This window comes from Sinocyclocheilus rhinocerous, unplaced genomic scaffold (assembly GCF_001515625.1).
Source record: "Sinocyclocheilus rhinocerous isolate Xijiao unplaced genomic scaffold, SAMN03320098_v1.1 scaffold65, whole genome shotgun sequence".
In the NCBI taxonomy this organism is placed as follows: domain Eukaryota; kingdom Metazoa; phylum Chordata; class Actinopteri; order Cypriniformes; family Cyprinidae; genus Sinocyclocheilus; species Sinocyclocheilus rhinocerous.
The window spans coordinates 378,669-403,223 of NW_015662000.1; the positions used below are offsets into that span (position 1 = coordinate 378,669).

Consider the following 24,555-nt stretch of genomic DNA (forward strand, 5'->3'; position numbering starts at 1 on the left):
AAACCCATATGGTTCACTAATGGCTTCTCTAGTAGTTCAGATGGAGAATTTTGTGAAGGAACAGAAATCGGTTAAAAAAACTTGGACCGGCACGAAAAGTCATACTCGCTTCCTTTGGTGGCATATCCCTTGTGCTTATTGTATACAAATGGAAATTACCTTCCTGTCATGGTAGCTTCCCATTGCTGGCTAAATGTCATGCTTAGCAAGAATCAAGGCTTTGCCGTACTTCACATAAGAACAGAACGGGTGTGTTGCGAACGATTAGCATTTAGCTATTGCAGCCGCCACTAGGCGTGACAACCAAGTAATGAGATAAACATTTTTGCCGTCTCACAAAATAGCACACAACACGACTGGAAGTAGGCAGAGCGTTTCCACAGTAATAAATGATTTGAACGGTGAAATAGTTTTCACTGCCACATCAGCGCCTCGCGTAAACAAAATTAGAACATCTTCGAGATTTCTGTCCGTGGAAATGTTTGGACGTATTTCTCTGTTCAGACTCAAAACAAACTAATAGTGCGTTCAAAATGATTTATTTTATGATTTGTATTCCGTTTGTATTTACTAAGATATATACTAGCCTTTCAGGTATAAGAATTCCAGGGTGTCTGAATTCAATCTCTGTTTCTCTGCACAGCTGACTAACCTGACCGAGGTCCATGATCAAATCAGTGGGATGGCACGGTGCCCCTATAACCCTCTGCATAATTCCACTGCCCTCATCACTTCCAGCGGGGAGCTGTATGCCGCCACAGCCATGGACTTTTCCGGCAGGGACCCGGCAATCTACCGAAGCCTGGGAGGACTTCCACCTCTGCGTACTGCTCAATACAACTCCAAATGGCTCAATGGTATTGTATGAAATATATTTAATTCAATTATGACATTACGAGAAAAAACTAAAGACCTTAATAGCAATCAAGTGACTAACTGGTCTTTGGAAAATGTGGCACAAGTTGTTTCTTTAAAGGTGTAGTTCACCTAAAAATGGAATTTGGAAAAATGGAATGACATGAATTTACTCACCTTCATGTCATTCCAAAACTGCATGAATTTCTTTCTGTAACACAAATAAAAACATTAGGCAGAATGACAGCCTCCATCACTGTTCACTTTTATTGTATGAAAAAAAGATGTAATGAAAGTGGCCAGTGACAGACTGACAGTGAGTCTGTCAGTCTCTAACATTCTGCCTAACATTGGCTTTTGTGTTCCATATTCGAGCTTCCGAACAACAAAAGGAGGTGTAAATGATGACATTTTGGGGGGTGGGGGGTGAGATGTAAGTTTAAGTGGCACATCTGTTTTGAAGAGCTCTGCAGTTGTTCTCAACTGGTGGTTCACAACACAAAAATAGGCTGCAGGTCTGTTCTGATAAGGTTTCAAACATCTGCAAGAACAAAACTAAATGCAAGTGTAACTTGACAAATAAATGTCAGATCATTTGTTGTTGACTTCAAATAGTGAATATCTGGTCAAGTTTGACTGTGTTTTGATACAACATCAGTCATATCATAGAAGGTAGACAAATTAGCATATGCCAACATGAGTGGGATGTGCAACATGCAATCATCCATAAAAACGATGAACAACACTACAAAAAAAGAATACAGTTTTAGTAATTTTAGTCACCTGTTGTGTCCATCTGGCTTGTTTTTGCTGGATTTATGATGTTAGATTTCGGCACAAAAACAAAATTGACCATCTTAAAGGAACAGTTCACCCAAAAATTTAAATTCTGTCATCATTTACTCAGAATCATGTGAGTCCAATCCTGAATGACTTAATTACAAAAGATAATTTGAAGATTGTTGGTAACCAAGTTTTAGTCACCATTTACTTCCATTATATGGACAAATTAAAACACTTGAGATATTCCTCAAAATATTTAGAAGAAAGACAGACATACAGGTTTTGAACAACATGAAGGGGAGTAAAAGATGACAGAATTTTCATTTTTGCATGAAGTATCCCTTTAACTGTAGACCTTAATCTTTTCTCCAAACCTAAACATCAACGTCCAATTTGGAAAAAACTGCCTGAGCTGATGGGTTTAAAAATTATTATCAGAAAATCTCGACAGAGAAGAATTCCACCTGATTTACATTTACATTACATTAACTTTATCCAATTGATTTTTCCTCCTTCATGTTGTGCAATTGTGCAAAGCTCCTCACCACAAAAGAAAATGAATTTGCTGTCAATCACATCCACCTCCTCACTTTGAATCTTACGAAGCTGGCCATGACGGTTGCTCTTTTTGCCTTTGAGAGGCTCGTGCGTTCATCTGTTTTGAATGGAGAACGATAATTAAACGAGTAAGCTCGCTTTCATCGTTTCTCACCGTAACCTTTCTCTTCTCCCATGACAAATTAGTTTGTCCATTACCTAAGCATAAGATTAATAAATGCATCTCGATGGGCCAGCGGTTCTGCTCCATGTGCAATCCGTTATTAATCACTGTCATCTGTCCCCCGTTTCTGTCAAACTCAGAGCCCAACTTCGTTTCCTCCTACGACATCGGCAACTTCACCTACTTCTTCTTCCGTGAGAACGCCGTGGAGCATGACTGCGGCCGGACGGTGTTCTCTCGCGCCGCCCGCGTCTGCAAGAACGACATCGGGGGCCGTTTTCTGCTGGAGGACACCTGGACCACCTTTATGAAGGCCAGGCTTAATTGCTCACGGCCGGGCGAGATTCCATTCAACTACAACGAGCTGCAGGGAACCTTTTTCCTGCCTGAGCTTGAGCTTCTCTATGGGATTTTCACTACTAATGTGTGAGTAAAGCACCTTTTGATCACAACACACAGTTTTAAGATATCCGCTGTTATGTTCAGGGTTTCAAAGCACAAAAGTCAGCTTATGACCCATTATTTCCTGCAGAATGTCAATTTTGTGGTCTGCATTCTCAGCAAAAGCCTGTTATTAATTGCATAGTTTTTTTGTGAGGGCACTATCATTTTAACACCATACATTAGCCTTTTTTTTTTTTGCTTACCTGCTGTTATCTCTCTGGTAGTGTGTGATCTGTATCACAGTCAGCCATGGACAGATCCATTTTTCACATTGTGTTCCACTATGCTTTAATGATTGTCAGTGAAAAAGTGTTGCATATAAGTGTGTGTGTGTTTGTGTGTGCTGACTGCCTGCTTCTGACTCTGTTCTCAGCAACAGCATTGCCGCATCAGCAGTGTGCGCCTTCAATCTGAGTGCTATTACCCAAGTGTTCAGTGGGCCTTTCAAGTACCAGGAGAACTCACGCTCCGCTTGGCTGCCCTACCCCAATCCCAACCCTGACTTTCAGGTAAGCACCCAGAAAATGACAGTCACTTTTACGGACAATATGCATTCGCTCCATCTGCTTTAAAAGTTAAGTGGCACTTTCCACAAATAGGGTACAGAATAGGGCCTGAAACTCTCAAATGGTCAGTGAAAGGAGGTGCTTAACCTTCAGAGAATGTTGATCATCATCCTCTTCATCAAGAAGTCATTCTGAGTTTTATTTTCCATTATTTGATGAGACCCTGTTAACAGCATTTGTTGTTTAAATGTTTTTTTTGTTATTTTCTAATAGTAAACATAATTATATGATTTTTCTATTCAGTAGAAAAAATGTAATGATATAATGAGTAACATTTTTTTTTAAATATCAAAGTAACAATAAAGGCATTTATAATGTTCCAAAAGATAGAACTTTGCATTCATCAACAAATCCTTAAAAGGTATCACAGTTTCTACAGAAATACTAAGCAGCACAACATTTTTCAACGTTTTCAATATTGTTCTCTAATAATATGTTTCTTGAGCAGCAAATCAGCATATTAGAATGATTTCTGAAGCATCATGTGGCATTAAAGACTGTAGTAATGCCTGCTGAAAATTCAGCTTTGCATTACAGGAACACATTACATTTAAAAATATATTAAAATATATATTTTTTAGTTATAATAATATTTTACAATATTACCATTTTACTGTATTTTTGATATTTTTGCAACCTTGAGAAAGTGACTTCTTTTAAAAACTTTAAAAAATCTTACTGACCCCAAGCTTTTGAACAGTAGTGTAGCTCAGGAGCAAATGCTGGATTTAAAAAAAAAACAACAACATAATTTTCCCATTCTGATCATTTCTCTTAAAATAATACAGGTGACAGGGTTAAACTTGACTTGAATTCAGTCAGCAACACAATATGTGTAAAAATAAATAAACACACACACACACACAAATTGTCTTTTTCCACAATGCTGTAGGAAGTAATTAAAATTTGTTTGTAATATAAATATTTTTATTATTTGTAAATAATGTATTTGTAAATTGTAAAATTTGTATTATTTTGATTTTTAACTACCATTGAGGTGGGACAGGTCAAAATCACCATATTTTAAAAACTACCTACATTTCATTCTAGGTTAATAACAATAAAAAAATGTGGGATTTGTCTCTCTGCTGCTCTAATGCCAAATAATACGGTATTTGTGAAAAGTGCCAGGCCTCTTTCTGTTAGCAGCACTCCAGAGATAAACAACCAAAAAAAATAACTGACTTTCTCACCTCAACTGCCACCAATGTGTGCCCAATTAAAACGAGATGCTGACTGAAGTTTTTCGTTTTATTGCCTCATGTGTTTGCCTGATTATTCTCTGGAAAAAAAGAATATGTGAGGTGAATTTTTATTTTTCTTAGCACTGTCCAATTATCCAAAACCCACAAACATCTAAGTCTGATATTGTCAATGATAACGGAAGGGAGACAGATCAGGTCACGGTTCCTCAAGCCTCTCTTATGGTCATTAATTTGCCTCCATTTCCATGTCTTTTTAATGCTCATGAATTTATTAATAAAGTTGCCAGCTTATAACATTTGTGGCTGGACAATTACAATGATAAGAGCTAATAAAACCAGTATTCATCTCCTGTGGAGTATTGCCAGCCACTTCACAATGACTGACTCTGCAGTGCATAGTTTTAAGATTTTCTTCCGAAATCTAAACTCAGAATGAAGGAATGTATCTGTGTCTAAATTGCTGGTAATTGTTGGAAGGTTAATCTAAAGCCGTTAAATGTATTTTAATGCGACGTGAGATCCATGTCCAGGCCCAGATGGTTTCTGCAGACTTTTTATTTACATTTTCCAAGCTGATTTTTGGTGAAATTCTCCAGAATGTATTTAAACATAGTAAATCATGTTGAAAACCAGTTCGATTACATTTCACCTCTAATAACAAACACACAAGGGCCAGATGCTCTGAATGACGTGTTCAGATTCTTTGAAAATCTTCAGCGCTTTCTGTTGGAATTGGGTGCAGATTCTATGCGGGCCTGGTAATGACCCCATTAAAATGACTTGACTACCATATCTAAACCCTTTAAAAACTGTCTGATCAGTATGGACTTCTTTATTGGATCAGCTGAATCAGACTTTCTCGTCTGGCTTATTGAAGCCGATCTCTGTGACCTGATAATTAAGTTTCCGAAGTCCACGTGAAAGTATTTTACTTCATTCTTTTTCTCTTTGAACCACAAGGATTCATGATGTACAGGAGCCCCACTTTATCTAGCTTGCTGTGACATTGTCATCAAGCATTTGTCCATGTTGTTGAGGCCAGATTTACGAGCTTCAAATTTATGGCTTCCAGCATTGATGGAAAATGGCTTGCCGTATATTCCGTTCTTGAAAGATCAACATGCACCCCATTTGAGTAGAATTATGCCTGCGTTGATCTCCAGCTGATTGATGTTGATTATATGTGATCCAAGAGAGAGTGTGGGTTTTGTGAGGCCAGCTAATTTGTTTCTCCGTATAAAATCTTATTCAGGGAGGAAAACAGTAATTTAGGGAAACGACTGCTAGCCAGATTTCTAAATGCTTTTCTATAGAAGAAATTATCATGATTTCATACAACAAATGGGTTCTTCGGACCAACAGCTTTTAGTGACTTTTTTTGCATTTCTTCACAGACCGTTAATCCTTTTATTTTCTTATCGGCATCTCTCTGTTTGTATCTCTCTTGTTCTTTCTCAGTGTGGCACTATAGATTACGGCTCCTATGTGAACTTAACGGAGAGGAATTTGCAGGACGCCCAGAAGTTCATTCTGATGCACGAGGTGGTGCAGCCCGTCGTTCCTGTGCCATACTTCATGGAGGACAATGTGCGCTTCTCCCATGTGGCCGTGGATGTAGTGCAGGGCAAAGACATGCTCTATCACATCATTTATCTAGCAACAGGTATAGTACCACATCACCTTTACATAGAAAAAAGAGGAGGTCTGTACATAGCATTAACATTTATGCACATATAGTCTAAATATAAAATAAGCACTGCATTAGATATACGTTACTGATGAAGGTTAATGGAGTTGCAGCATAAGATGCTCTACTAATAGCACACTACTTTCTGCAGAATTGCAAATGCAGTCCATTAGTTGTGGCAGATGCTTATAGTGAGTGATCTGATTAGTATAGAAGCTCATTTCCGCCTCAGTCAAAACTAGAAAAGTTCATTTGTAAAATAAAGTTGAAAATAAGAAATAAAGTCACAATTGAAAGGTTTTAGGTATGTATATATATATATATTTCTTTTAAAAAATGAATATATTTATTCAGTAAGGATGCATTAAATTACAATATCTATTTCAAGTAAATTATATTATTTTGAACTTTCTACTGATCAAAGAATCCTAAAATAAAGGTATCACAGTTTCTACAAAAATATTAAGGAGCATAACTATTTTCAACATTGGATGATGATGATGTTTTTTTAGCAGCAAATCAGCATATTAGAATGATTTCTAAAGAATCATGTGACACTGAAGCCTGGAGTAATGATGCTGAAAATTCAGATTTGTATCACAATAATAAATTAAATGTTAAATATATTCAAATAGAAAACAGTTATTTTAAATTGTAATAATATTTTAGTTTTTATTTTTTTTTTATCAAATAAGTACAGCCTTGGTGAGTCTATGAGACTTCTTTCAAAAGCAAAATGTTAATTACCTCAAACTTTTGAACAGTAATGTAAGTAGACACACACACACACACACACACACATATATATATATATATATACTGTCAATATGGGGTGCTGTGTGTACATTAATGAGGAAAAAAAATTAACTTAAATGATTTTAGCAAATGGCTGCAATATAACAAAGAGTGAAAAATTTAAGGGGGTCTGAATACTTTCCGTACCCACTGTATATATATACTGTATATAAGTCTGTCAGTTGATTCACACTGAAGGCAGATATGGGTCACTAACAAACAAGAATTTAAATAGTGGATAGTTTGAAAAAAAAACAGATCTGAGAAAAAAAAAATCTGAAATGAACATTAAAGCCTGTAATATGAAAGTAGTCAGAGAATCCCAGGTGGCCGACTTATCATTAAACCCGCAGCTTATTAGAATGTTACTTTTACCATCAGAACTTTGTCGAGTGAAGACTTCTGCATTGCCATAAGGGAGGCACAGGGGAAAACTGAATCTAGTAATTGGTGGTCTACTTGAATCATTGGTCTTTGAAGCAAGCAACAGTTGGTCACCAGGCTGAATAAAGGCATTAGACACATAGCAACGATAAAACATCAAAGGCAGCATGTGCTTACATAAGGAAAAAAATGTACTGTAAGCTGTCATTTGCTATCCAGATGCACACCAGAGCGCTGGAAATCTCCAAGTCTGTCTGCTCTGGCCTGTGCACTGCTGAAAAACACTGAACATCTAGTTACCTGTCAACAGAAATTAAATTAGAGGAACACTTGTTGTTAAAGAACTGTGTAAAATAAACACTTGTTAAAGGGAAGGAGACACTTGTTAAATTGCACAACATAAACGCACAGGACAGTCTGGGTTTAAAAGCTGTTTGCTAATTGGGCGAGCAGCGTGAATTTGGTTTTATTTCTGGAATACACCAACTGTTTTCGATTATTCGATTATAAAGTCAAAGCCTCATGCTGATTTAAGAGCATTCACAATGTCTGTCTAGTCTGACAGTGAGGGAATAAAGGAATGGAATAGCAAAAAAGAATAAAATGTATTGTTCGCCCCCAAAAAAAATGTCATTGTCAAAATGTCATGTCATTTCAAACCTGTATAACTTTATTTCTTTGTGGCACAGAAAAAGGAGAATTTTAATGGTCACAAATGGCCTCCGGAGGTCCATTCTCCATATTCCAAGTCTTCTAGAACTTAAAAAAAAACTTTTTTGAACTGGTTTAACTTATTCATTTAAAAGATCTGACTCGAAAGAAAGATTTTTTCACAGATTGGACATCTCTACTTCTCTCCTGAAAACACCAACGTTCGGCGTAAATATTTTCAGACAATAATAGTAATATCTTTCATTTCAGTCTGTTAACTTAGTATTATTATTTGTTAATTTCGGATATGTTATTAATTATTTTAATTTCAGTTTTAGTTTTAATTTCAATTACTGGATACAAATTTGAATAGTTTTTGGTAACACTGGTCTGTTCCTCACACAAAGCTCTCATATGACAAAATATTGTGCACACATAGTATGAATCTTGTATGAAATTATTATTATTTTTTTTAATCTTTCTTTTGATGTTCCAAAATAAAAAGTAAGTCATATGCATTTGCAACAACATGAGGATGAGTAAATGATGAATTAATCATTTAATGCTCAACATTGCAGTCACTTGCCATGTATTCCAGGATAATGACATGCACTCAAGATTAAAACATTTGCGAGGCGCTATAAAATAAATCCTCTGCTATGGCAAACAGTCCATTATGCGCCATGTTTAGAAAGTTAGCCTCAATTCAATTCATGCCAGACAATAATAGCTTAAAGTGTGAGGAACGTAGCCGGAATTTCACAGTCGAATGGAATGAAATAGAACACTGAAGCCTGTTTTGACAAGAGCAGGGACCTAATCAGTGGCTCTTGTAGTATCTAAAAGTTCATTGCTCCACATGTTGTATGGCTCCTATAAAACATCTGACAGGCCGCTTTGGAGCGAACAGAAGAATAACAGCAACTACTGCGAGGATAAAATAGATAATAAATAGCTTATCAAACCAATCCAGTTCACTCTTTGTGACATTATGAGACCAATGAATGTCCTCCATGGACTCACAGACCACATGCTCCATAGAGGGATGTGTAACTTGCGAAAGGTGATTCAGCCGATAATTCTGCCCTCCTTTCAACTACACAAAAGCCACCCTTTGGAAAAGATAATGAATCTTCTCTGGAGAGTAGTCAGTCTGCCCTCTTTGCCCTTTCTGATCCAAATAGCACATCCATATTTAAGTTGACAGCCCAGGTGGCAGACTAGCACTTTATAGAATTTTCATGTAATAGAAGAGATCTGAGGTCATTCTCCACTGCTGCTTCTCTGACATCATTTCCTTTCAATCTCACCAGGTCATCAGTGCTCTCTCCGCTGAACCAGACCACAGGCAGCTGTTTGCTGGATGAGATTGAGCTTTTCCCCCCAAAGAAGAGGCAGCCAATCCGCAGCATGCTCATACTTCACAGCCGTAGTGAGCTATTTGTGGGAGTCAGAGACCAGGTCATCAAAATCCCCCTGATGCGCTGCAACTTCCACAAGTCTAGAGAGTGAGTACTGCTGCTTCTCAGTAGATAAATGTACAACATCTCAAGGTAGAAATTCATAACTACTTCCCAAAAATGAAAATGTCATCATTTATTCACCATCATGTCAAAAACTGAACACAAAAGGTGTTGTTTCTAGATTACTTAAAATAGATCTTGTTAGCGCCAAATTTGACAGGAATGAAAACAAGGCTGTGAGGGATAGAAGTACAGTGCGTTCAATGGATTTTACTGTTGTTTAACAACATGCCGATTGTTTAGCTGACGAAATGTATTTCTCAAAATACATTGGTTGTGACAATTATATGACCTTTATACAATTCGTTCCACTGTAAACACTCTTAAGCCTCATCCATGTTAAATTCAATATGGTGTCTAACCTGATTAAGGTCTATAATGAACACATTAAATGGACTTTTAGGATACTTTAGTTGTTGTTGTTTTTTGTTTTTTTTTGTCCTTTTTGGAGCTTGACACATCCTTCATCCATTTTCATTTAGTCAACCCTTTCATCAAAATATAATAACTTTCTGCACCTGACACATCTTTTCTTCTCTTTGTGTACAAAGGCTATGTGGCCGTGGGGGAATAAAAGTATTAACAAATAACAATGAATCCTATTTTTCACAGTCTGATCAACGCTTAAAGAGTACAATCAAATCCAAGGCTATATTTTGTAGCTTTTTTTTTTTTTGGTCACTCTTTTCAATAAGATGTGTTAACTTTGTTAACAGTGGACCATATCTTTGGTCACACTTTATTTTAAGGTCCAATTCTCGCTATTAACAAACCATCAACTATGGCTTTTGCCTCAATAAACTCCTAATTTGCAGTTTATTAATAGTAAGGTAGTTGTTAAGTTTAAGTATCAGGTAGAATTAGGGATGTAGAATATGGTCATGTAGAATATGTGCTTTATAAGTACTAATAAACAGGTAGGTATGTTAGGTATGAAGGTATGTTAATAATAGGCATGCTATTAAGCAACTAGTTAATAGTGAGAACTGGTCCCACTAAAGTGTCACCCTATCTTTTAATTATTAATTCATTTTTGTTCATAATTAATGTTAATTTATTGTATTTTCTTGCTGAAATATGTTGGTATATATAGAAATGAATTGTTCCCTTTCAGTCGGTCACTCTCGACGTCACGTCGGATGACCGACGAATTGGGATCTCGCTTAGAGAGACCAATCTACTTCGAGTGTAAAAGGCGGCCCCCTGCCACCACCCCGTTCCCGTGGCCTCCAGCAAAGCTGCGCCGTGGAGCCGGTCGCAGGGCAACCACCCCGCCCGTCCAGGCCCCCGCCAAACCTGGTGGCAAGCGAAAGAGCAAGAGGCCCGTAACCGAGACGTTAGTTCATGATACCTAATGCATTAACTAATGTTGACAAACAGAACCTTATTGTGAAGTGTTACCCATTCGTTTTCCTTGCAAATTTCATGTTTTATGTGATGTTAAATGCAAGTGTCATTTCATGATTGCTTTTAATAATACTAAAGTTTTGATTCCTGGCAAGATAAATGATACTACTAATCTTACGAGCACATACATGCCTGCAACCTAATTTTTTTTTTCACTGCACAAGAATAAACGTAATGTCACAAAGATCCTCTGCCAGAGGGCAACAAAGAACAATCATCATGTTTGACATTGTGCCTCCAGGCCTTCATATCAAGAGCACTTCTCTAATCTCTGCTCATAAGGGGAGATGGCAGCCTGTTCATCATCTCTCTCCATTTGCATTCCAATGAAAAGCGCTGAGTTATGAGAATATGAGCTGAGTTTTATGCGCATTAAATATCGTGCGATATTTATCGTGCAGCCCTAAAAGTTATTCAACTTTTGTTCTATTTAGTGTCAGAATTTAATTTACATGATGATTTGTCAACCCTTCTTTGACTCTTAGAAGGGTATACCTTTAAGACTTCTGTGTAAATGCTCTTTCTGCATGTGAAATTGACAAGCTTCTCATTAAAGCCGGGCTCACACTACAGGAGTTTTAAAATCCTAACCGATTATGAAATCTGGTTGCAGCACACACATAAGGAGAATCTTTGCAGATTATCTTCCCTCAAATCTTAAAAATGCACACACTACAAAATTTTAACATCGTGGCGCATCACACACTACAAGATATTATTAAGATTATCATGCCAGAGGGAGCGCCTCAAGTGATCTCACCTCTGCTCATAAGGGGAGATGGCAGCCTGTTCATCATCTCTCTCCATTTGCATTCCAATGAAAAGCGCTGAGTTATGAGAATATGAGCTGAGTTTTGCCTGATGAGCTTTTTCTATCCTCTTATGCGGTTAGGAGAGGTCAATTACTCACACCTCTATACTTTCTGACACCAAAAAGGGGAACTAATGCAAATTTTGTTTGAATAAACAGCCACATGCCATAACAGGGCCGTTTTAAAGTGCCTGGTTTACACTGCTGATATTCACATTACCGTGTCACTGTACTCCAAGCTTTACGGCACTGAATGCTTGGCTTCATCTTTCCATCCGTGCTGATGACTGCTATGATAGTCCTCAATGAGTTTGAAAAGCTATTCGGTGCGTCTCAGGGCTGTTCTCTGTTTCTGATGAAAGTTATTACCAGCACTCAAGGGAAATACTGCCAGATTAAGTTATGCCAAAGCAAGCAATATTTATAATAAGAAGCATGTGTGCTCTTTAAGGTGTTTAACTTTTTAAAGGGCTCATATGATATGTTTTTACCATTCTATTTATTTCCCAGAGGTACACTTATAAAGTTATTAGGGCTGCACGATAAATATCGCACGATATTTAATGCGCATCTCGTCAGTAAAGCCGGTTCTGTAATCAGCGGTAAATCTCTACACGTGCGTGCTTTCACGTGGAGCAGCATTTACTACACAGAGCCCTTGCTATGCTTGCTCTTGGCCTTCTTCAAAAGGAAGTGCAGAGCTGTAGGTGCTACACAAAGCCTGGAACAGTGTGTTTTTAGTGGACTTTCACAATTTAATATTAATAATTTTTTATTGTATTTTATATACAGTACTTCTGCGCAATGGGATTGGAATGTTTATGAACAATGGGATCTGTCCTATTTGTTCATGTTTCAGGTTTCTGATGTCAGAAAGAATTTCATAAGCCGTATTTGCGGTTTAGTGTCAATATATTATGTTTTTGGACTGGGAAGGAAGTTGTCAATTGTAAAACTTGTGAGCAGTATGCTTTCATAAAGGAAAATTGGATTTCTCGTGACATGACCTCTTCACTTCTGCTCTTCTTTTGTCTCCTCTCAGTTGATTAATGTTGCCATAAACTTTCGTATCATGATGAGCATCTGTTCTTTCTCTCAGTGCCTGTGTGGGGGCCAGGGATCCGTACTGTGGCTGGGATCTGGTGCTCAAGAAATGCACCACCCTAGAAGAAAGCGTCAGCATGAGCCAATGGGAGCAGAGCATCACACGGTGTCCTGTGAGTATCCAGAATGCACCTCAATCATTCACGCAGTGCCTCAGCCCTCAAAGCCAAATGTTATTTTTTTTCATATGAAGACTCTTGATGCTGATCCAGTCTGTCGGTGAAGAACAGTGACAAATGCGCCCGCTTCAACTGTAACTTGCAGGATCAACTTTTTTTCTCATAACAGCAGACACTCTTAGAAGTGTTTTATAACAATGTTGAGGAAACATTGCAGGTGATGGACAGACAGTGCTGAGACAGTGCAGATCTGATGTATTGCTGCTTTTGCAGCAAAACAAACTTTTCCTCTTTCTGTACTCAAAAAGAGAATATAAGGCTAATAGTAAATAGCGCCTGTGTGCAAAGAATCAAAGCGCAGCAGAATTTGCCGTCAGCCATCTTTCTGTTGAATGGCATTCTCTGGTAACATGGCTTCATATTCCCACACTCCTTTGTGCTGACATGTGCCCCAGCCTGAGGCCTCCCAGCCTGTAGATCACTCCCAGAATCCTTTGTGCAATCCATCATGTCCCTCCCCTGTATAGTGGCTCTGAAAATATTTAGACACTTGCTCTTCACGAGGTTTCATGTTCTAAAGGTTACATGCAGTGTTCTGTGAGATACCACAACTTTGAAAGCACAATCAACACACACACACATATTTGTGGACACACAGATACTATAAACTATATCAGGCATTGTGGCAGTCTCGCAGGGTCTTTTGGTAAAAGACCTTGTAGCTTGTAGCTGTAGCTGAGAAATGACATTTTGTGTAATAACAAGTTGCCTCCCACGCTGCGTGAAGAAAGCAGCATGGAATTGTTGAACACAAACAGAGAAGTGTAAAAGTGTGGGAGGCTTCGGGTCTCAGAGTCACTAGAATGCAAGATTTCTATTGATTTAGTTTCACACATGTTGTTTACACATATTGGTTACACATTTTGAGGTCCAGATGTCCTTTGTTGTTGGAAGCAACAATCAAAAATGTGCCCCAAACATGTTAAGCTGTGGTGCTTGTGTGGAAGATGCAGATTTGTATCCTGCCTGCCTGCAAAATGTTACAATTTCATTCACCTTCTCTTACAAGGTCAATGACGTAATGCCTCTTTTTGTTTCCAAACCTTTCATTTCCCAAAAATGCAATGACTGTTTTGTTGATTTGTTTTGTTGGAGTTTTTGTTCTGTTTTTTTGTTTTGTGAATTTGGTTTGGTTTTTTGGGGGGGTGGGGGGTTATGTTTATTTGTGTTTGTTTGTTTGTTTGTTTGTTTGTTTGCTTGTTTGTTTGTTTCAATTTCATTCACCTTCTCTTACAACGTCAATGACATGATGCCTCTTTTTATTTTTTATTATTATCCAAACCTATTTCCCAAAACATGCAGTTACTTTTGTTTTGCTGTTTTTTGTTTGTTTGTTTGTTTGTTTATTTTTTTCTGTTTTTTGTTTAGTGATTTTTGGTTTGTTTTGTTTTTTTTGGGGGGGGGGGGGGGTTATTCTCACGATAGCTGCATTTTTATTAAAAATACAGTAAAAACACGAGCATTGTGAAATATTATTGCAAATTAAAATAGCTATTTTCTGTTTTAGAGATTTTTTCAGTTCTTGGTCCCCAACGTTATCTTCTTTTAAATCATCTCTTAAAACATATCTTTTTTTCTCAGGCTTTTGCTTAACTTGAAAATACTTTTTTGTTTTGTTTCTGTTTGTTTCTTTTGTTTGGTGATGTTTTGCATTACTTATTGTATTATTTATTTTTTTTTTTTTTTTTTTTTTTTTTTTTTTTTTTTTTTGGGGGGGGGGGGGGTTGTTTGTTTGTTTGTTTGGTTGGCTGGTTGGTTGGTCTTTCCAATTTCATTCACCTTCTCTTACAATGTCAATGACGTTAAATCAGTGATGTTATGGCCTCTTTTTTGTGTCCAAACCTTTTATTTCCCAAAACATTTGTTTATTTTTTTGTTTTTTGTTTTTTCGTATTATTGGTTTGTTTTGTTTTTTGGTTTGTTTTTTGGGGGGTTCTGTTGTTTTTTTTTTTTTTTCAATTTCATTCACCTTCTCTTACAAGGTCAGTGATGTAAAGACTCTTTTTTGTGCCCAAACCTTTTATTTCCCCAAACATGCAATGGCTGTTTTGTTTTTGTTTTCTTTTGTTTTGTTAAGGGTTTTATCTGTTTTTTTTGTTTTGTGATTTTGTTTTGTTTTTGGGGGGTTTGTTTGTTTGTTTGTTTGTTTGTTTTGGCCGGAACTGTTACTGATATTAAATTTAAAAAGTAATAAACAATTCCATAAAAAGTTAAAACAATGGAATGTTTTGATAGTTGAGTCAAATGTTGTTGTTGTTGTTGTTGTTTCTTATGGTTTTAATGCACTTGTGTTTTATAGTTCTAGTAAAACCGCTGAGTCAAAGTTAGGAATTTCTTAAATATATCAGATAAGTTAAGCTTCTTTTGATATAGCAAGATTAGTTCAGGTTGTCAGATGTGATATTCAATGTGATATTCAATATGATATTCATGTTTCAAAAAGATAAAATTACTGCATATATTATCTTGACATTGTCCTTGACATAGTCCATCTGTTCTTTAACCTGTTACTAACAACAACCATGAAAAACATTTTTAATCATCCTTTTTTTTATATATAAAATTAAATTCAATCACACACACACAAACTTTTTCTGTACCTGTACCACATTCACTACCACATCCTGGTCATTTGACATAGTCCTTTTAGATAATATATCCACATTTTTTTTTTGCCTATTCGTCTGCAGGGTAAGAATGTGTCCAGGTGTCTGAGGTTGAGTGACAGATCTAAAATGACTTCAGTAGTAGAGCACAGTAAGGCTAGATGGAGACACACTTCATTCACAAAGCCCATCTGGAGGCTGACACGGTATGGATGTAAGCAAAGAACCACATTTGTTTTCTCTGGAAAAAAAACGTTAACTTACTGTATCATCCCTATATTTAAAGCAATAGCGAGGCCTTTGAAAATGAGGCTTGTTTTTACTTTTCCACCGCATTGGAAATGTGACTCTCTTATGCGTTCGGTATACAAAGAGCACAAACAATTTCTCTCCACACAGAGGCTCATTTATTCTTCTCTATTCATAATGCATTGACAATCATTTCCACAGAACTCATCGTGTTTTATGCGCTAGACAACGTTACCTTCTCCCTTTGTTCACAAAATATGTTGTCCTGTATCTGATACCTCAGATGTTAATAACCAGAGAGCAATAACAAAATTACATTAGCTATTCATTACTACATTCTAATATAATTCCTCAAATGAAAATATTTGCTCATTGTGAAGCGTGTTCATTTTCCAACGAGGAGGCCTGCTATTTTCAGCTATCACAAATCTAATATGCTGAAAGCTATATTTTAGTTTGGATTCATCTAATAACTGGCAAATGTGACCTTATCTGCAGTAATAATTTATTTGCATTCATATTTTGTTTACTTGTTTCTGTGCCCATTTACTATTTATGTGCTCTCTTTCTGTTGTGTGTGGTTATGTATGTGTGTAGGTGAGGAATGTGACTGTGGATGGTATTTTTGGAGCCTGGTCAGGATGGAAAGCTTGCAGTCATAGTGATGGCGGCAGTGTTGGTTCATGCCAGTGTCGTACTCGAGCGTGTGACAGCCCGAGCCCTCAGTGTGGAGGGCAGCCGTGCCAAGGAATCAGTGTTGAGGTGGCTAACTGCTCCAGGTATGAAAATGTCCCACAAATGTATATACAGCACAACGACTGAAGCACAAACAGGAAGCTACACATTTCACCTTTAGGCATGACAGAATTATATGGAAGCCAGTTTCCACCTCAAAGTAGAAAATATAAGGTGTTAGTGACTTTATGTATCACAATTGCAACATTATTTCTTGTAATTCTCAAAATATAACATTGTATCTCACAACTGTAACTTGGTTTCTCAGAACTGTGATTTTAAATCTGAGAATTGCAATTTAAAATATGACAATTGTAACTTCATGTCTCACAATTGTTATTTCTCATAAATGCAACTTTTATCTCAAAAGATAAAACTACAGACTGACTATATTTTGCAAATGTGCATTGTTTTTTTTGTAATTGTTATTTTATGTCTCACAATTTCAAATTAATTTCACAGTTGTGATTTTATCTCTCAATTGCAACTTTATTTCTTGTAATTACAACTTTATATCTCAAACAATCTGCAATCACACTTTGTCTCATGATTGCAACTTGATTTTATGCAATTGTCATTATAACTGACAGATGTGATTTCATATAGCACAACTGTGACTATCACACAATTGAGCCTATATCACACAATTATTTTATATCTCATATTTGTTACTTTATATCTCGCAACTTGTAATTGCAAATTTATTTCCCACAATTATCATAATACTCACTCACAATGTGACTTTAAATATCGCAATTGCAACTTGATTTCTCATAATCATTTTAAATCGGAGAATTGTGATTTCATATGACAATTGCGACTTGATGTCTCACAACTGTTGCTTTTTTCTCATAATTATAACTATGTATCCCACAATGTGACTATATTTCACAATTGTGCCTTGAGTTTTTTGTAATTGTCATTCTATGTTTCACAAATTCAAACTCATATTTCACAGTTGTGATTTTATCTCTCATTTTAACTTTATATCTCGCAATTGCGACTTGATTTGTCATAATTTCATTTTAAATCCGACATTTGCAATTTCATATATCAGTTGTTACTTTATTTCTCATAATTGCAAAATTTCTTGTATGCCACTTTATGTCTCACAATGTGACTTTTTTATCTTGTAATTGTATGTGTGTATCTTCCTAAATTGCAAGTTGGTCATAATGTAATTTTATATCTTGCAGTGTGACTGATTTTATCTGTAAATTTGATTTTTTTTTTAATTTAATTTCCTGTTTTAGTCATTACTATGAAGTGGAAACAAGCTTCCATACCATGCCACAAAACAGCAATTTTTCAGAAACAAAAGTTGCTGTGTGATTCTGAACTCATTTTCAAGACTAAATCATTTCATGCAATTATGTTGTTTCCAGTGTAAACAGGCTTAGAACAGTCTTAACTAAGATCCTCAGTTAACAAACTGAAGGTCAGATTATACCAGCCAGCTGTGCCAGCGTTTGATTAGTGATTTCTGCTGTAACATATCCATCCTCAGAAACGGGGCATGGACGCCATGGACGGCATGGGCTCCTTGCAGCACCAGCTGCGGGATCGGTTTCCAGGTCCGACAGCGTTCCTGCAGCAACCCCTCTCCCCGCCATGGAGGACGCGTTTGTGTTGGCCAGAATCGTGAAGAGAGGTAAAGAAAAGCACGACAGCTCATTATATATGCAAATGTTTACTCTCAAAATTTACTCTCAAAATCCACAAAATCTAAGGGGGCACATGCCTGTTTGAAAGGGCATGATGCTTCTTTTGTTTGTTGCTTTCATTCTCACCTGCTGCATATGTGATTTCTGCTGTGATTGCATGGCAGTTGACGATAATGAATGAATATACACAGCTCATTTTATTGCTTTTTTATTACTCATCCTATTATGCAATGTTCATCTCTAGAAAGCTTGTTAGTACATAACTGGAAGCACACAAACCAAATGCTTGAATGGAGGAGTGAGAGAGATTCTTCTTTATCTGCCCCATAATTTGTGTGACTGACATCCAATTAAAAATAAGCATGCTAAGACTTGTTAATTACAGAGACTGCAGCCACAGACTCGACACACACACCCAAACACTGTAGGTATGATAGTGCGCCATCTAATCATGGCAGAATTATGTTTAAACTGCGCTGCCCTGAGAATGTGTGATGTTTCTAAGCAACAGTGCATTGCAGCTGAAAAATTAGACCTGAAGTGCTGAGATGAAGAGAGGGCGAGAGAGGCATCTGTTGGAAACAGTTGTGGTCCCTCTGTTGAAGGTGCCAACTTTTCCTGACTCACACTTCAGGCTTTTGTCTTCAGACATTTTTATAAATATGCTCACTTATGTTTAAGACATCACTGTTAAACTCAGATGTTGCTGAGAATAAGATAAGAAAATTCAAATTATTTCCTTATTATTATAGTTGAATCTGCTAGAGGTAAATCATTTGTTTCGGTTCATGACCCAAGTGGTGACCAACAAGATTAAACAAAATGGTAAACAAAAAGGAATTTTTTTTGTTCTTTTGTAAAATAAACCATTTAATTTGATCCTTAAAAATCTTTTAAATTAGTTTTTTATATGAAGAGTTCAGATGCAAAAGCCTCTAAGTGCCATCTGAAATTTTCATCTAAAATTAGCTTTTTTATCTGGCTCCTATATTTATGTTCAGTTATTTCATTTTAATATCACAGAAAAGGACCTATACATTGCCATTAAAGTAAAATTACTGAACCTTCGCATAGGAGCTGATAAAAATTAAAATTTTAGATGAAAATTTCAGATGGCACTTAGAGGCTTTTGCATCTGAACTCTTCATATATTAGAAACATTAACTGTATAGGCCCAACAATATGCTAAATTATTAACATGACTGAATCAGTAGTGTTAAGTTTATTGTTAACTATGACTAAAACTTTTAAACTTTTAAAAGGAAACTATTAAAACTGAATGATTTAAAATATATTGTTAATTGAAATAAAATGATTAAATGAGAAACGTACTTAAAAATTAGAATTGTTGCCTTGGCAAGTAAATGAAAAAATAAATTGAAGTAACACAATTTTAAAATCTAAAACTGAAATATTAAAAAAAATAAATAATGACAAAAGGACATACTGTAACACAATTACTAAAACTTAAACAAAAACTAAAATGACAACTAAAAATATAAAAATAAAAACAAATTCAAAATATTAATAAATATTATAATACACTGTAAAAAAAAAAAAGTAAAAATAGGGCACAACTGTATTTATATGAAGGAATTTTCTGCATTGATTTTTACAGGTCTTTTGAATGCTGCACTTTATTGATTTTTTTGTTACCAGAAATGTCCATAAAATTAATTGATAATGTCCTGGCGAATCCGTGTATCATTCGATCATTCGTTTTTTGATTTAATATTGAAAGTAGAAAGTGGCAGTTTTTTTGTTTTGTTTTGTTTTGTTTTGTTTGTTTGTTTGTTTGTTTTTATAGTGTAGTATATAAATAATATAAAGAAAAATATCACTGGACTAAACTGAAAAATTTATTTTGTAAAGTTTTGTAAATGTAACCTACAATAACTATGTATGATTGAAAAATAATAAGCTGTTTTAATATTAGTCTTTCTAATTTTTGAAGATGACATTTTGACAATATAACAAACTGAGCTCAGGTTTGCCAAGATACCAATGCCTGAAATCACAAGTCATAAACTTTTTAATTTCGCTTCATCCAATAATGCCATGCTCATGATATGAGCCATGCTGTCCACATTAATTATATAGTTTTATACTTCTACTATATTTTTTAAAAAAAGTGCCTCATTTTTATGCCTCCTAAGCAATTTTAGGAGAAACATCTGAGGCAAAGTTGATACCTACTAGAGTTGTTGAAAACATATTTCATGTGTCTTGGTCTATGAAGGATCAACTGCTGAGCAATAAAATTTTACTGTGAAATGGGACAAAACGAGCATGCCACAGTTTTTAAGTCACCATAGAAACACAGACATGGGGCTTAAGACATGACGAACGCTGCAGATTGGTAGTTTTTCTTTCTTTCTTTTTTGCAGGTGACTGTGAAGCAGACCATTTCTGCCACCTCTTGCATTTTCTATCTCCTGCCCCCAACTTACACTCTTTCTCCAAGGCGCCAGGGCACTTGATGCCCTTAGGTGTCTAAGCATAAAGGCTGTGAATAATCAGCAGAAAAGTTCTGGTGCAAGCTTTGAGTTTGGCTCCAGTCTCGCTAGTCTACAAGCCCCTGTGAGTTTTTCACACCACCCATCCACTTTAATACAACACCTCGACCAGCCCAGTGGTGCATAATGGCTGTGAAAACATATCTGGGGAGCGCGTCAGGGCCCACAGTTTTCATTTAAGCTTGAAGGGAGCCGAGTTAATGGCTCAAATGTGCTTTGTCAGTTCCCTTAGCAGGACGCTGCTTCGGACCAAAAGAAGAAAGCAACATTCCTGGTTTTGTTCTACTCGGGCAACTGCAAAATCTCTAGTTCGGGGTCTTTTGTCCGATATTGAAAGAAGTTTGGATTCACTTGTTAGTGCTGCAGGGAACTTTTTTACTTTGAGTCCCGCTCAGCCAGTGGGCATCTGTTCAGAGGTATTCAGCTCATATGTACAGTCACACTTTATTCCCTGTTCGGCGCACTGCTGCCAGATGGCAAAGTCCTCAGCACGCAACTCTGCTGTGGGTCGGTCACCATGAGATGTCCTCGATGAGGGAAAACGAGAAAGAGACATCGAGAGTGTCAGCTAAAGTGATACTTCAGTCAGAAGTAAATAATCTTTCCTCATTTGCTCACCCTTTTGTTGTTCAGAAATCAGTCTGATTCAGAAGATGGATTTATGAATCAGATCTCACACCTTTTCTAATGAACACATGATTGTTTGATTTTGATGAATAACAAATAAATACATATAATCCAAATAATGACATAAATGTATTTAATTATTTATTTATTGTAGTATTCTATTTTTAAAAAATATATTGTTTTTATTTTAAACAGTATAAGTTAGCTAGAGTTTACATATTTTACTTACTGAACTAAGTTGAGTTTACTTATGAGCTTGGAAAAATCCAAAGTGATTAAATTTTATGTTTTATGTCATCACAAGCTGCTTTTAATTTAATGTTGTTTAAATATGAACATTGTTTAAAACAGATTTTTTTTTAATGTGTATAATATACACTAACTTTCAATAGTTTGGGGTCTGTTTTTTTTTTTTAAGAAATTAACTTTTATTCAGGAAGAATTTATTAGACGTAAAGAAATGTATAATACTACAAACAAACTATTTCTATTCCAAATACATTTTCTTTTTTTTGAATTTTCTATTTATCAAAACAAATTGGAGAAAAAGTGTATCATGGTTTCACAAAAATATCGAGCAGCACTTTTTTAACATTAATTCAATTTGTACAGCGCTTTTCACGATACAAATCATTGCAAAGCAACTTTAGAGCAAATTAAGTTTCTACAATATTTAGTGGTAGCTTATCAGTGGTGACTGTCAGTTAATGTACATATGGCAGAAATGTACGGAAAAATCAATTAAAGACATAATCAAACAGACGATGAACACTATTAACAGCTAATAATTAGTAATGTACTAGTTTACATTACTAATAAGAAGAAATGTTTGTTGAGCAACTGATCTGACACTGAAGAATGATTGTTTTGAATTGTAATAATATTTCGGTCCACTTTATATTAAGTGGCCGGTTACACTTTATTTTAAGATGTCCTTGTTACAGTGTAATTTAAGTAATGAGTAAGGACACCTTAAAATAACGTGTTAGGCAAAACACTTTTGCTGCTATTGAGGTGGGATATGGGTAAGGTTAGGGACAGGTTTGGTGGTATAGGTAGGTTTAAGTGTGGGTTAAGGTGTAAGGGATGGGTCAACAGTGTTATTATAAATGTAATTACAGAAATGAATTACAGATGTAATTACATGCAGGTATTTTTTTATAGAAATATATCTATATAGAAATATATATATATAATATATAAACACTTTAAAATGCTGGGTTAAAAACAACCCAACTTGGGTTATTTGGCAACCCAGCGCTGGGTAAATATTGGACAGAACACATTCTGGGTTATTTTGACCCAGCTGGTTGGGTTAAATGTTTTTACCAAACATGCTGCGTTATTTTATTTAAGTCATCTATTGTTTAAAAAGTATTATATTGCTGGCTTAAAATGGACTGCAAATTAAAAATACACACACACACAGAATTACTAGAGGCAACAGCAATAATCAAAAGATTAACATTTATTATTAAGCAAGAACACATGGACAAAATACAAGACAAATTGAATTTATTTGGGTGAATACAGCATAGTTTACAATATTACATACATTTAAATGTGACAAGCATTTTAGACATAAAAAAATGTAACGTTTAAAAGTAGCATTTTAATTTAAGTGTATTCAACCATTCTCTGTAATCGCTTTTCACCGAAATAGTGCTAATTCTGGTGCCGGTGTGTCACCGAAATCTGAGCTGGTGAAGGGCTGCTGTTCATGGGAGAACTGCGAACTTTAGACTGCGGCCTCGTGTTTCACTCGTAGCTGAAAAATGCCGTGACTGACTCCAAAGCTTGCCCATAAACAAACAGTACTGAGATTAGAGAACATATTTTAACACCAAATTAAATTAAAATCAGTACTATAACGAATAAAATCCATTTATCCATTTATAAGGCAAAAGGCGTTTCCATCATGCAGTGACTGCAGCTGACTGACACCTCGTACTTATGTTGCGTTGCGTAAAATAATACAATTTACAGCACAGTAAAGACTTTATAAATGAAATAAAATGTATACAACCCTTTATTTCGCTGAAGAAGTGCGCCAAATCGGCGGAGCTGTGAACTGCTCTCTCCTATAGTGGACTCAAAAAGCCCATGCTCTGACTGTAACTCAGCAGCTGGGTTGTTTAATCAGAGACAGGCTCAACTCAGCGGTTGGGTAAAAAAAATAACCCAGTGTTAAAAATGACCCAGTAACTTAGTTACTGAAAAACTACCCAGCATTTGGGTAAAAAAAAATAATAATAACCCAGCACCTGGGTAAAAATATTAAAAACAACCCAATTAAATGACTTACCCAGCATTTGGGTTAAAAAAAAATAACCCAGTGTTTATTAGTGTAGTAAAATATATAGTACAATGTAAAAGCAGGTATGTACACAAAGTGCATTCTATCAAATGTTTAATTTATATAGTAGTTAAGGCCACTTAAAATTAAAGTGGGACCATTTTACAATATTACTGTTTTTACTGTATTTTTGATCAAATAAGACATTAAAAGACATCTTACTGTCCCCAAACTCTGAACAGTAGTGGATATAACATAGGATATAAATGAAATGAACATGTTCCATGTCTGCATTGGCTCTGGCACCAGCACTCCGGGGCCTGGAGCCTAGTATCCAACTCTCTCTGTAAGTTCTGTGGGCCCTAGTTTTGATTTTTGAGACCCCATCTCAGATCATGCAGCCTGTGGCTTTGGAGGTCCCTGACAGTGGCCCCACTGGCCTGGTCCATAATCTAGCCCTGGTCCAGAGCCATATATCTATCCCGGCACAGGGTGTCTGTAAACGCCGAGCAGCAACTCCCATCCATTTGTGCTCAGAAACTCTCGAAAACAAGACAGAACGCCTGCAGGCAAAAGAACTGTTGTTGCAACACTCCAGTACTTTGTTCTGCTTGAAATCCATTTGATAAATGAATGTGTTTTTTACATGTTCCCTCATTCTTTTCATACACCATCTCAAATGTGCTATTAATTACCACTTTTTTCTTGTTCTTTTGATCGTTTGTTTATTTCTCCTCTTTTGTGCCA

General features: G+C 36.1%; 1 protein-coding gene across 1 annotated transcript in view; it reads left to right on the top strand.

The window, feature by feature from the left end:
• The window catches only part of LOC107727199 (semaphorin-5A-like), a 147,310-nt gene that overhangs the window by 73,829 nt on the left and 48,926 nt on the right, over positions 1-24,555 (top strand). The window contains exons 9-16 of the mRNA XM_016536991.1: positions 644-857; positions 2,500-2,785; positions 3,177-3,312; positions 6,033-6,280; positions 9,405-9,599; positions 12,932-13,049; positions 16,568-16,749; positions 18,213-18,356. Coding sequence (XP_016392477.1) covers positions 644-857; positions 2,500-2,785; positions 3,177-3,312; positions 6,033-6,280; positions 9,405-9,599; positions 12,932-13,049; positions 16,568-16,749; positions 18,213-18,356 — 1,523 coding nt within the window. The remainder of the gene's footprint in view (positions 1-643; positions 858-2,499; positions 2,786-3,176; positions 3,313-6,032; positions 6,281-9,404; positions 9,600-12,931; positions 13,050-16,567; positions 16,750-18,212; positions 18,357-24,555) is intronic.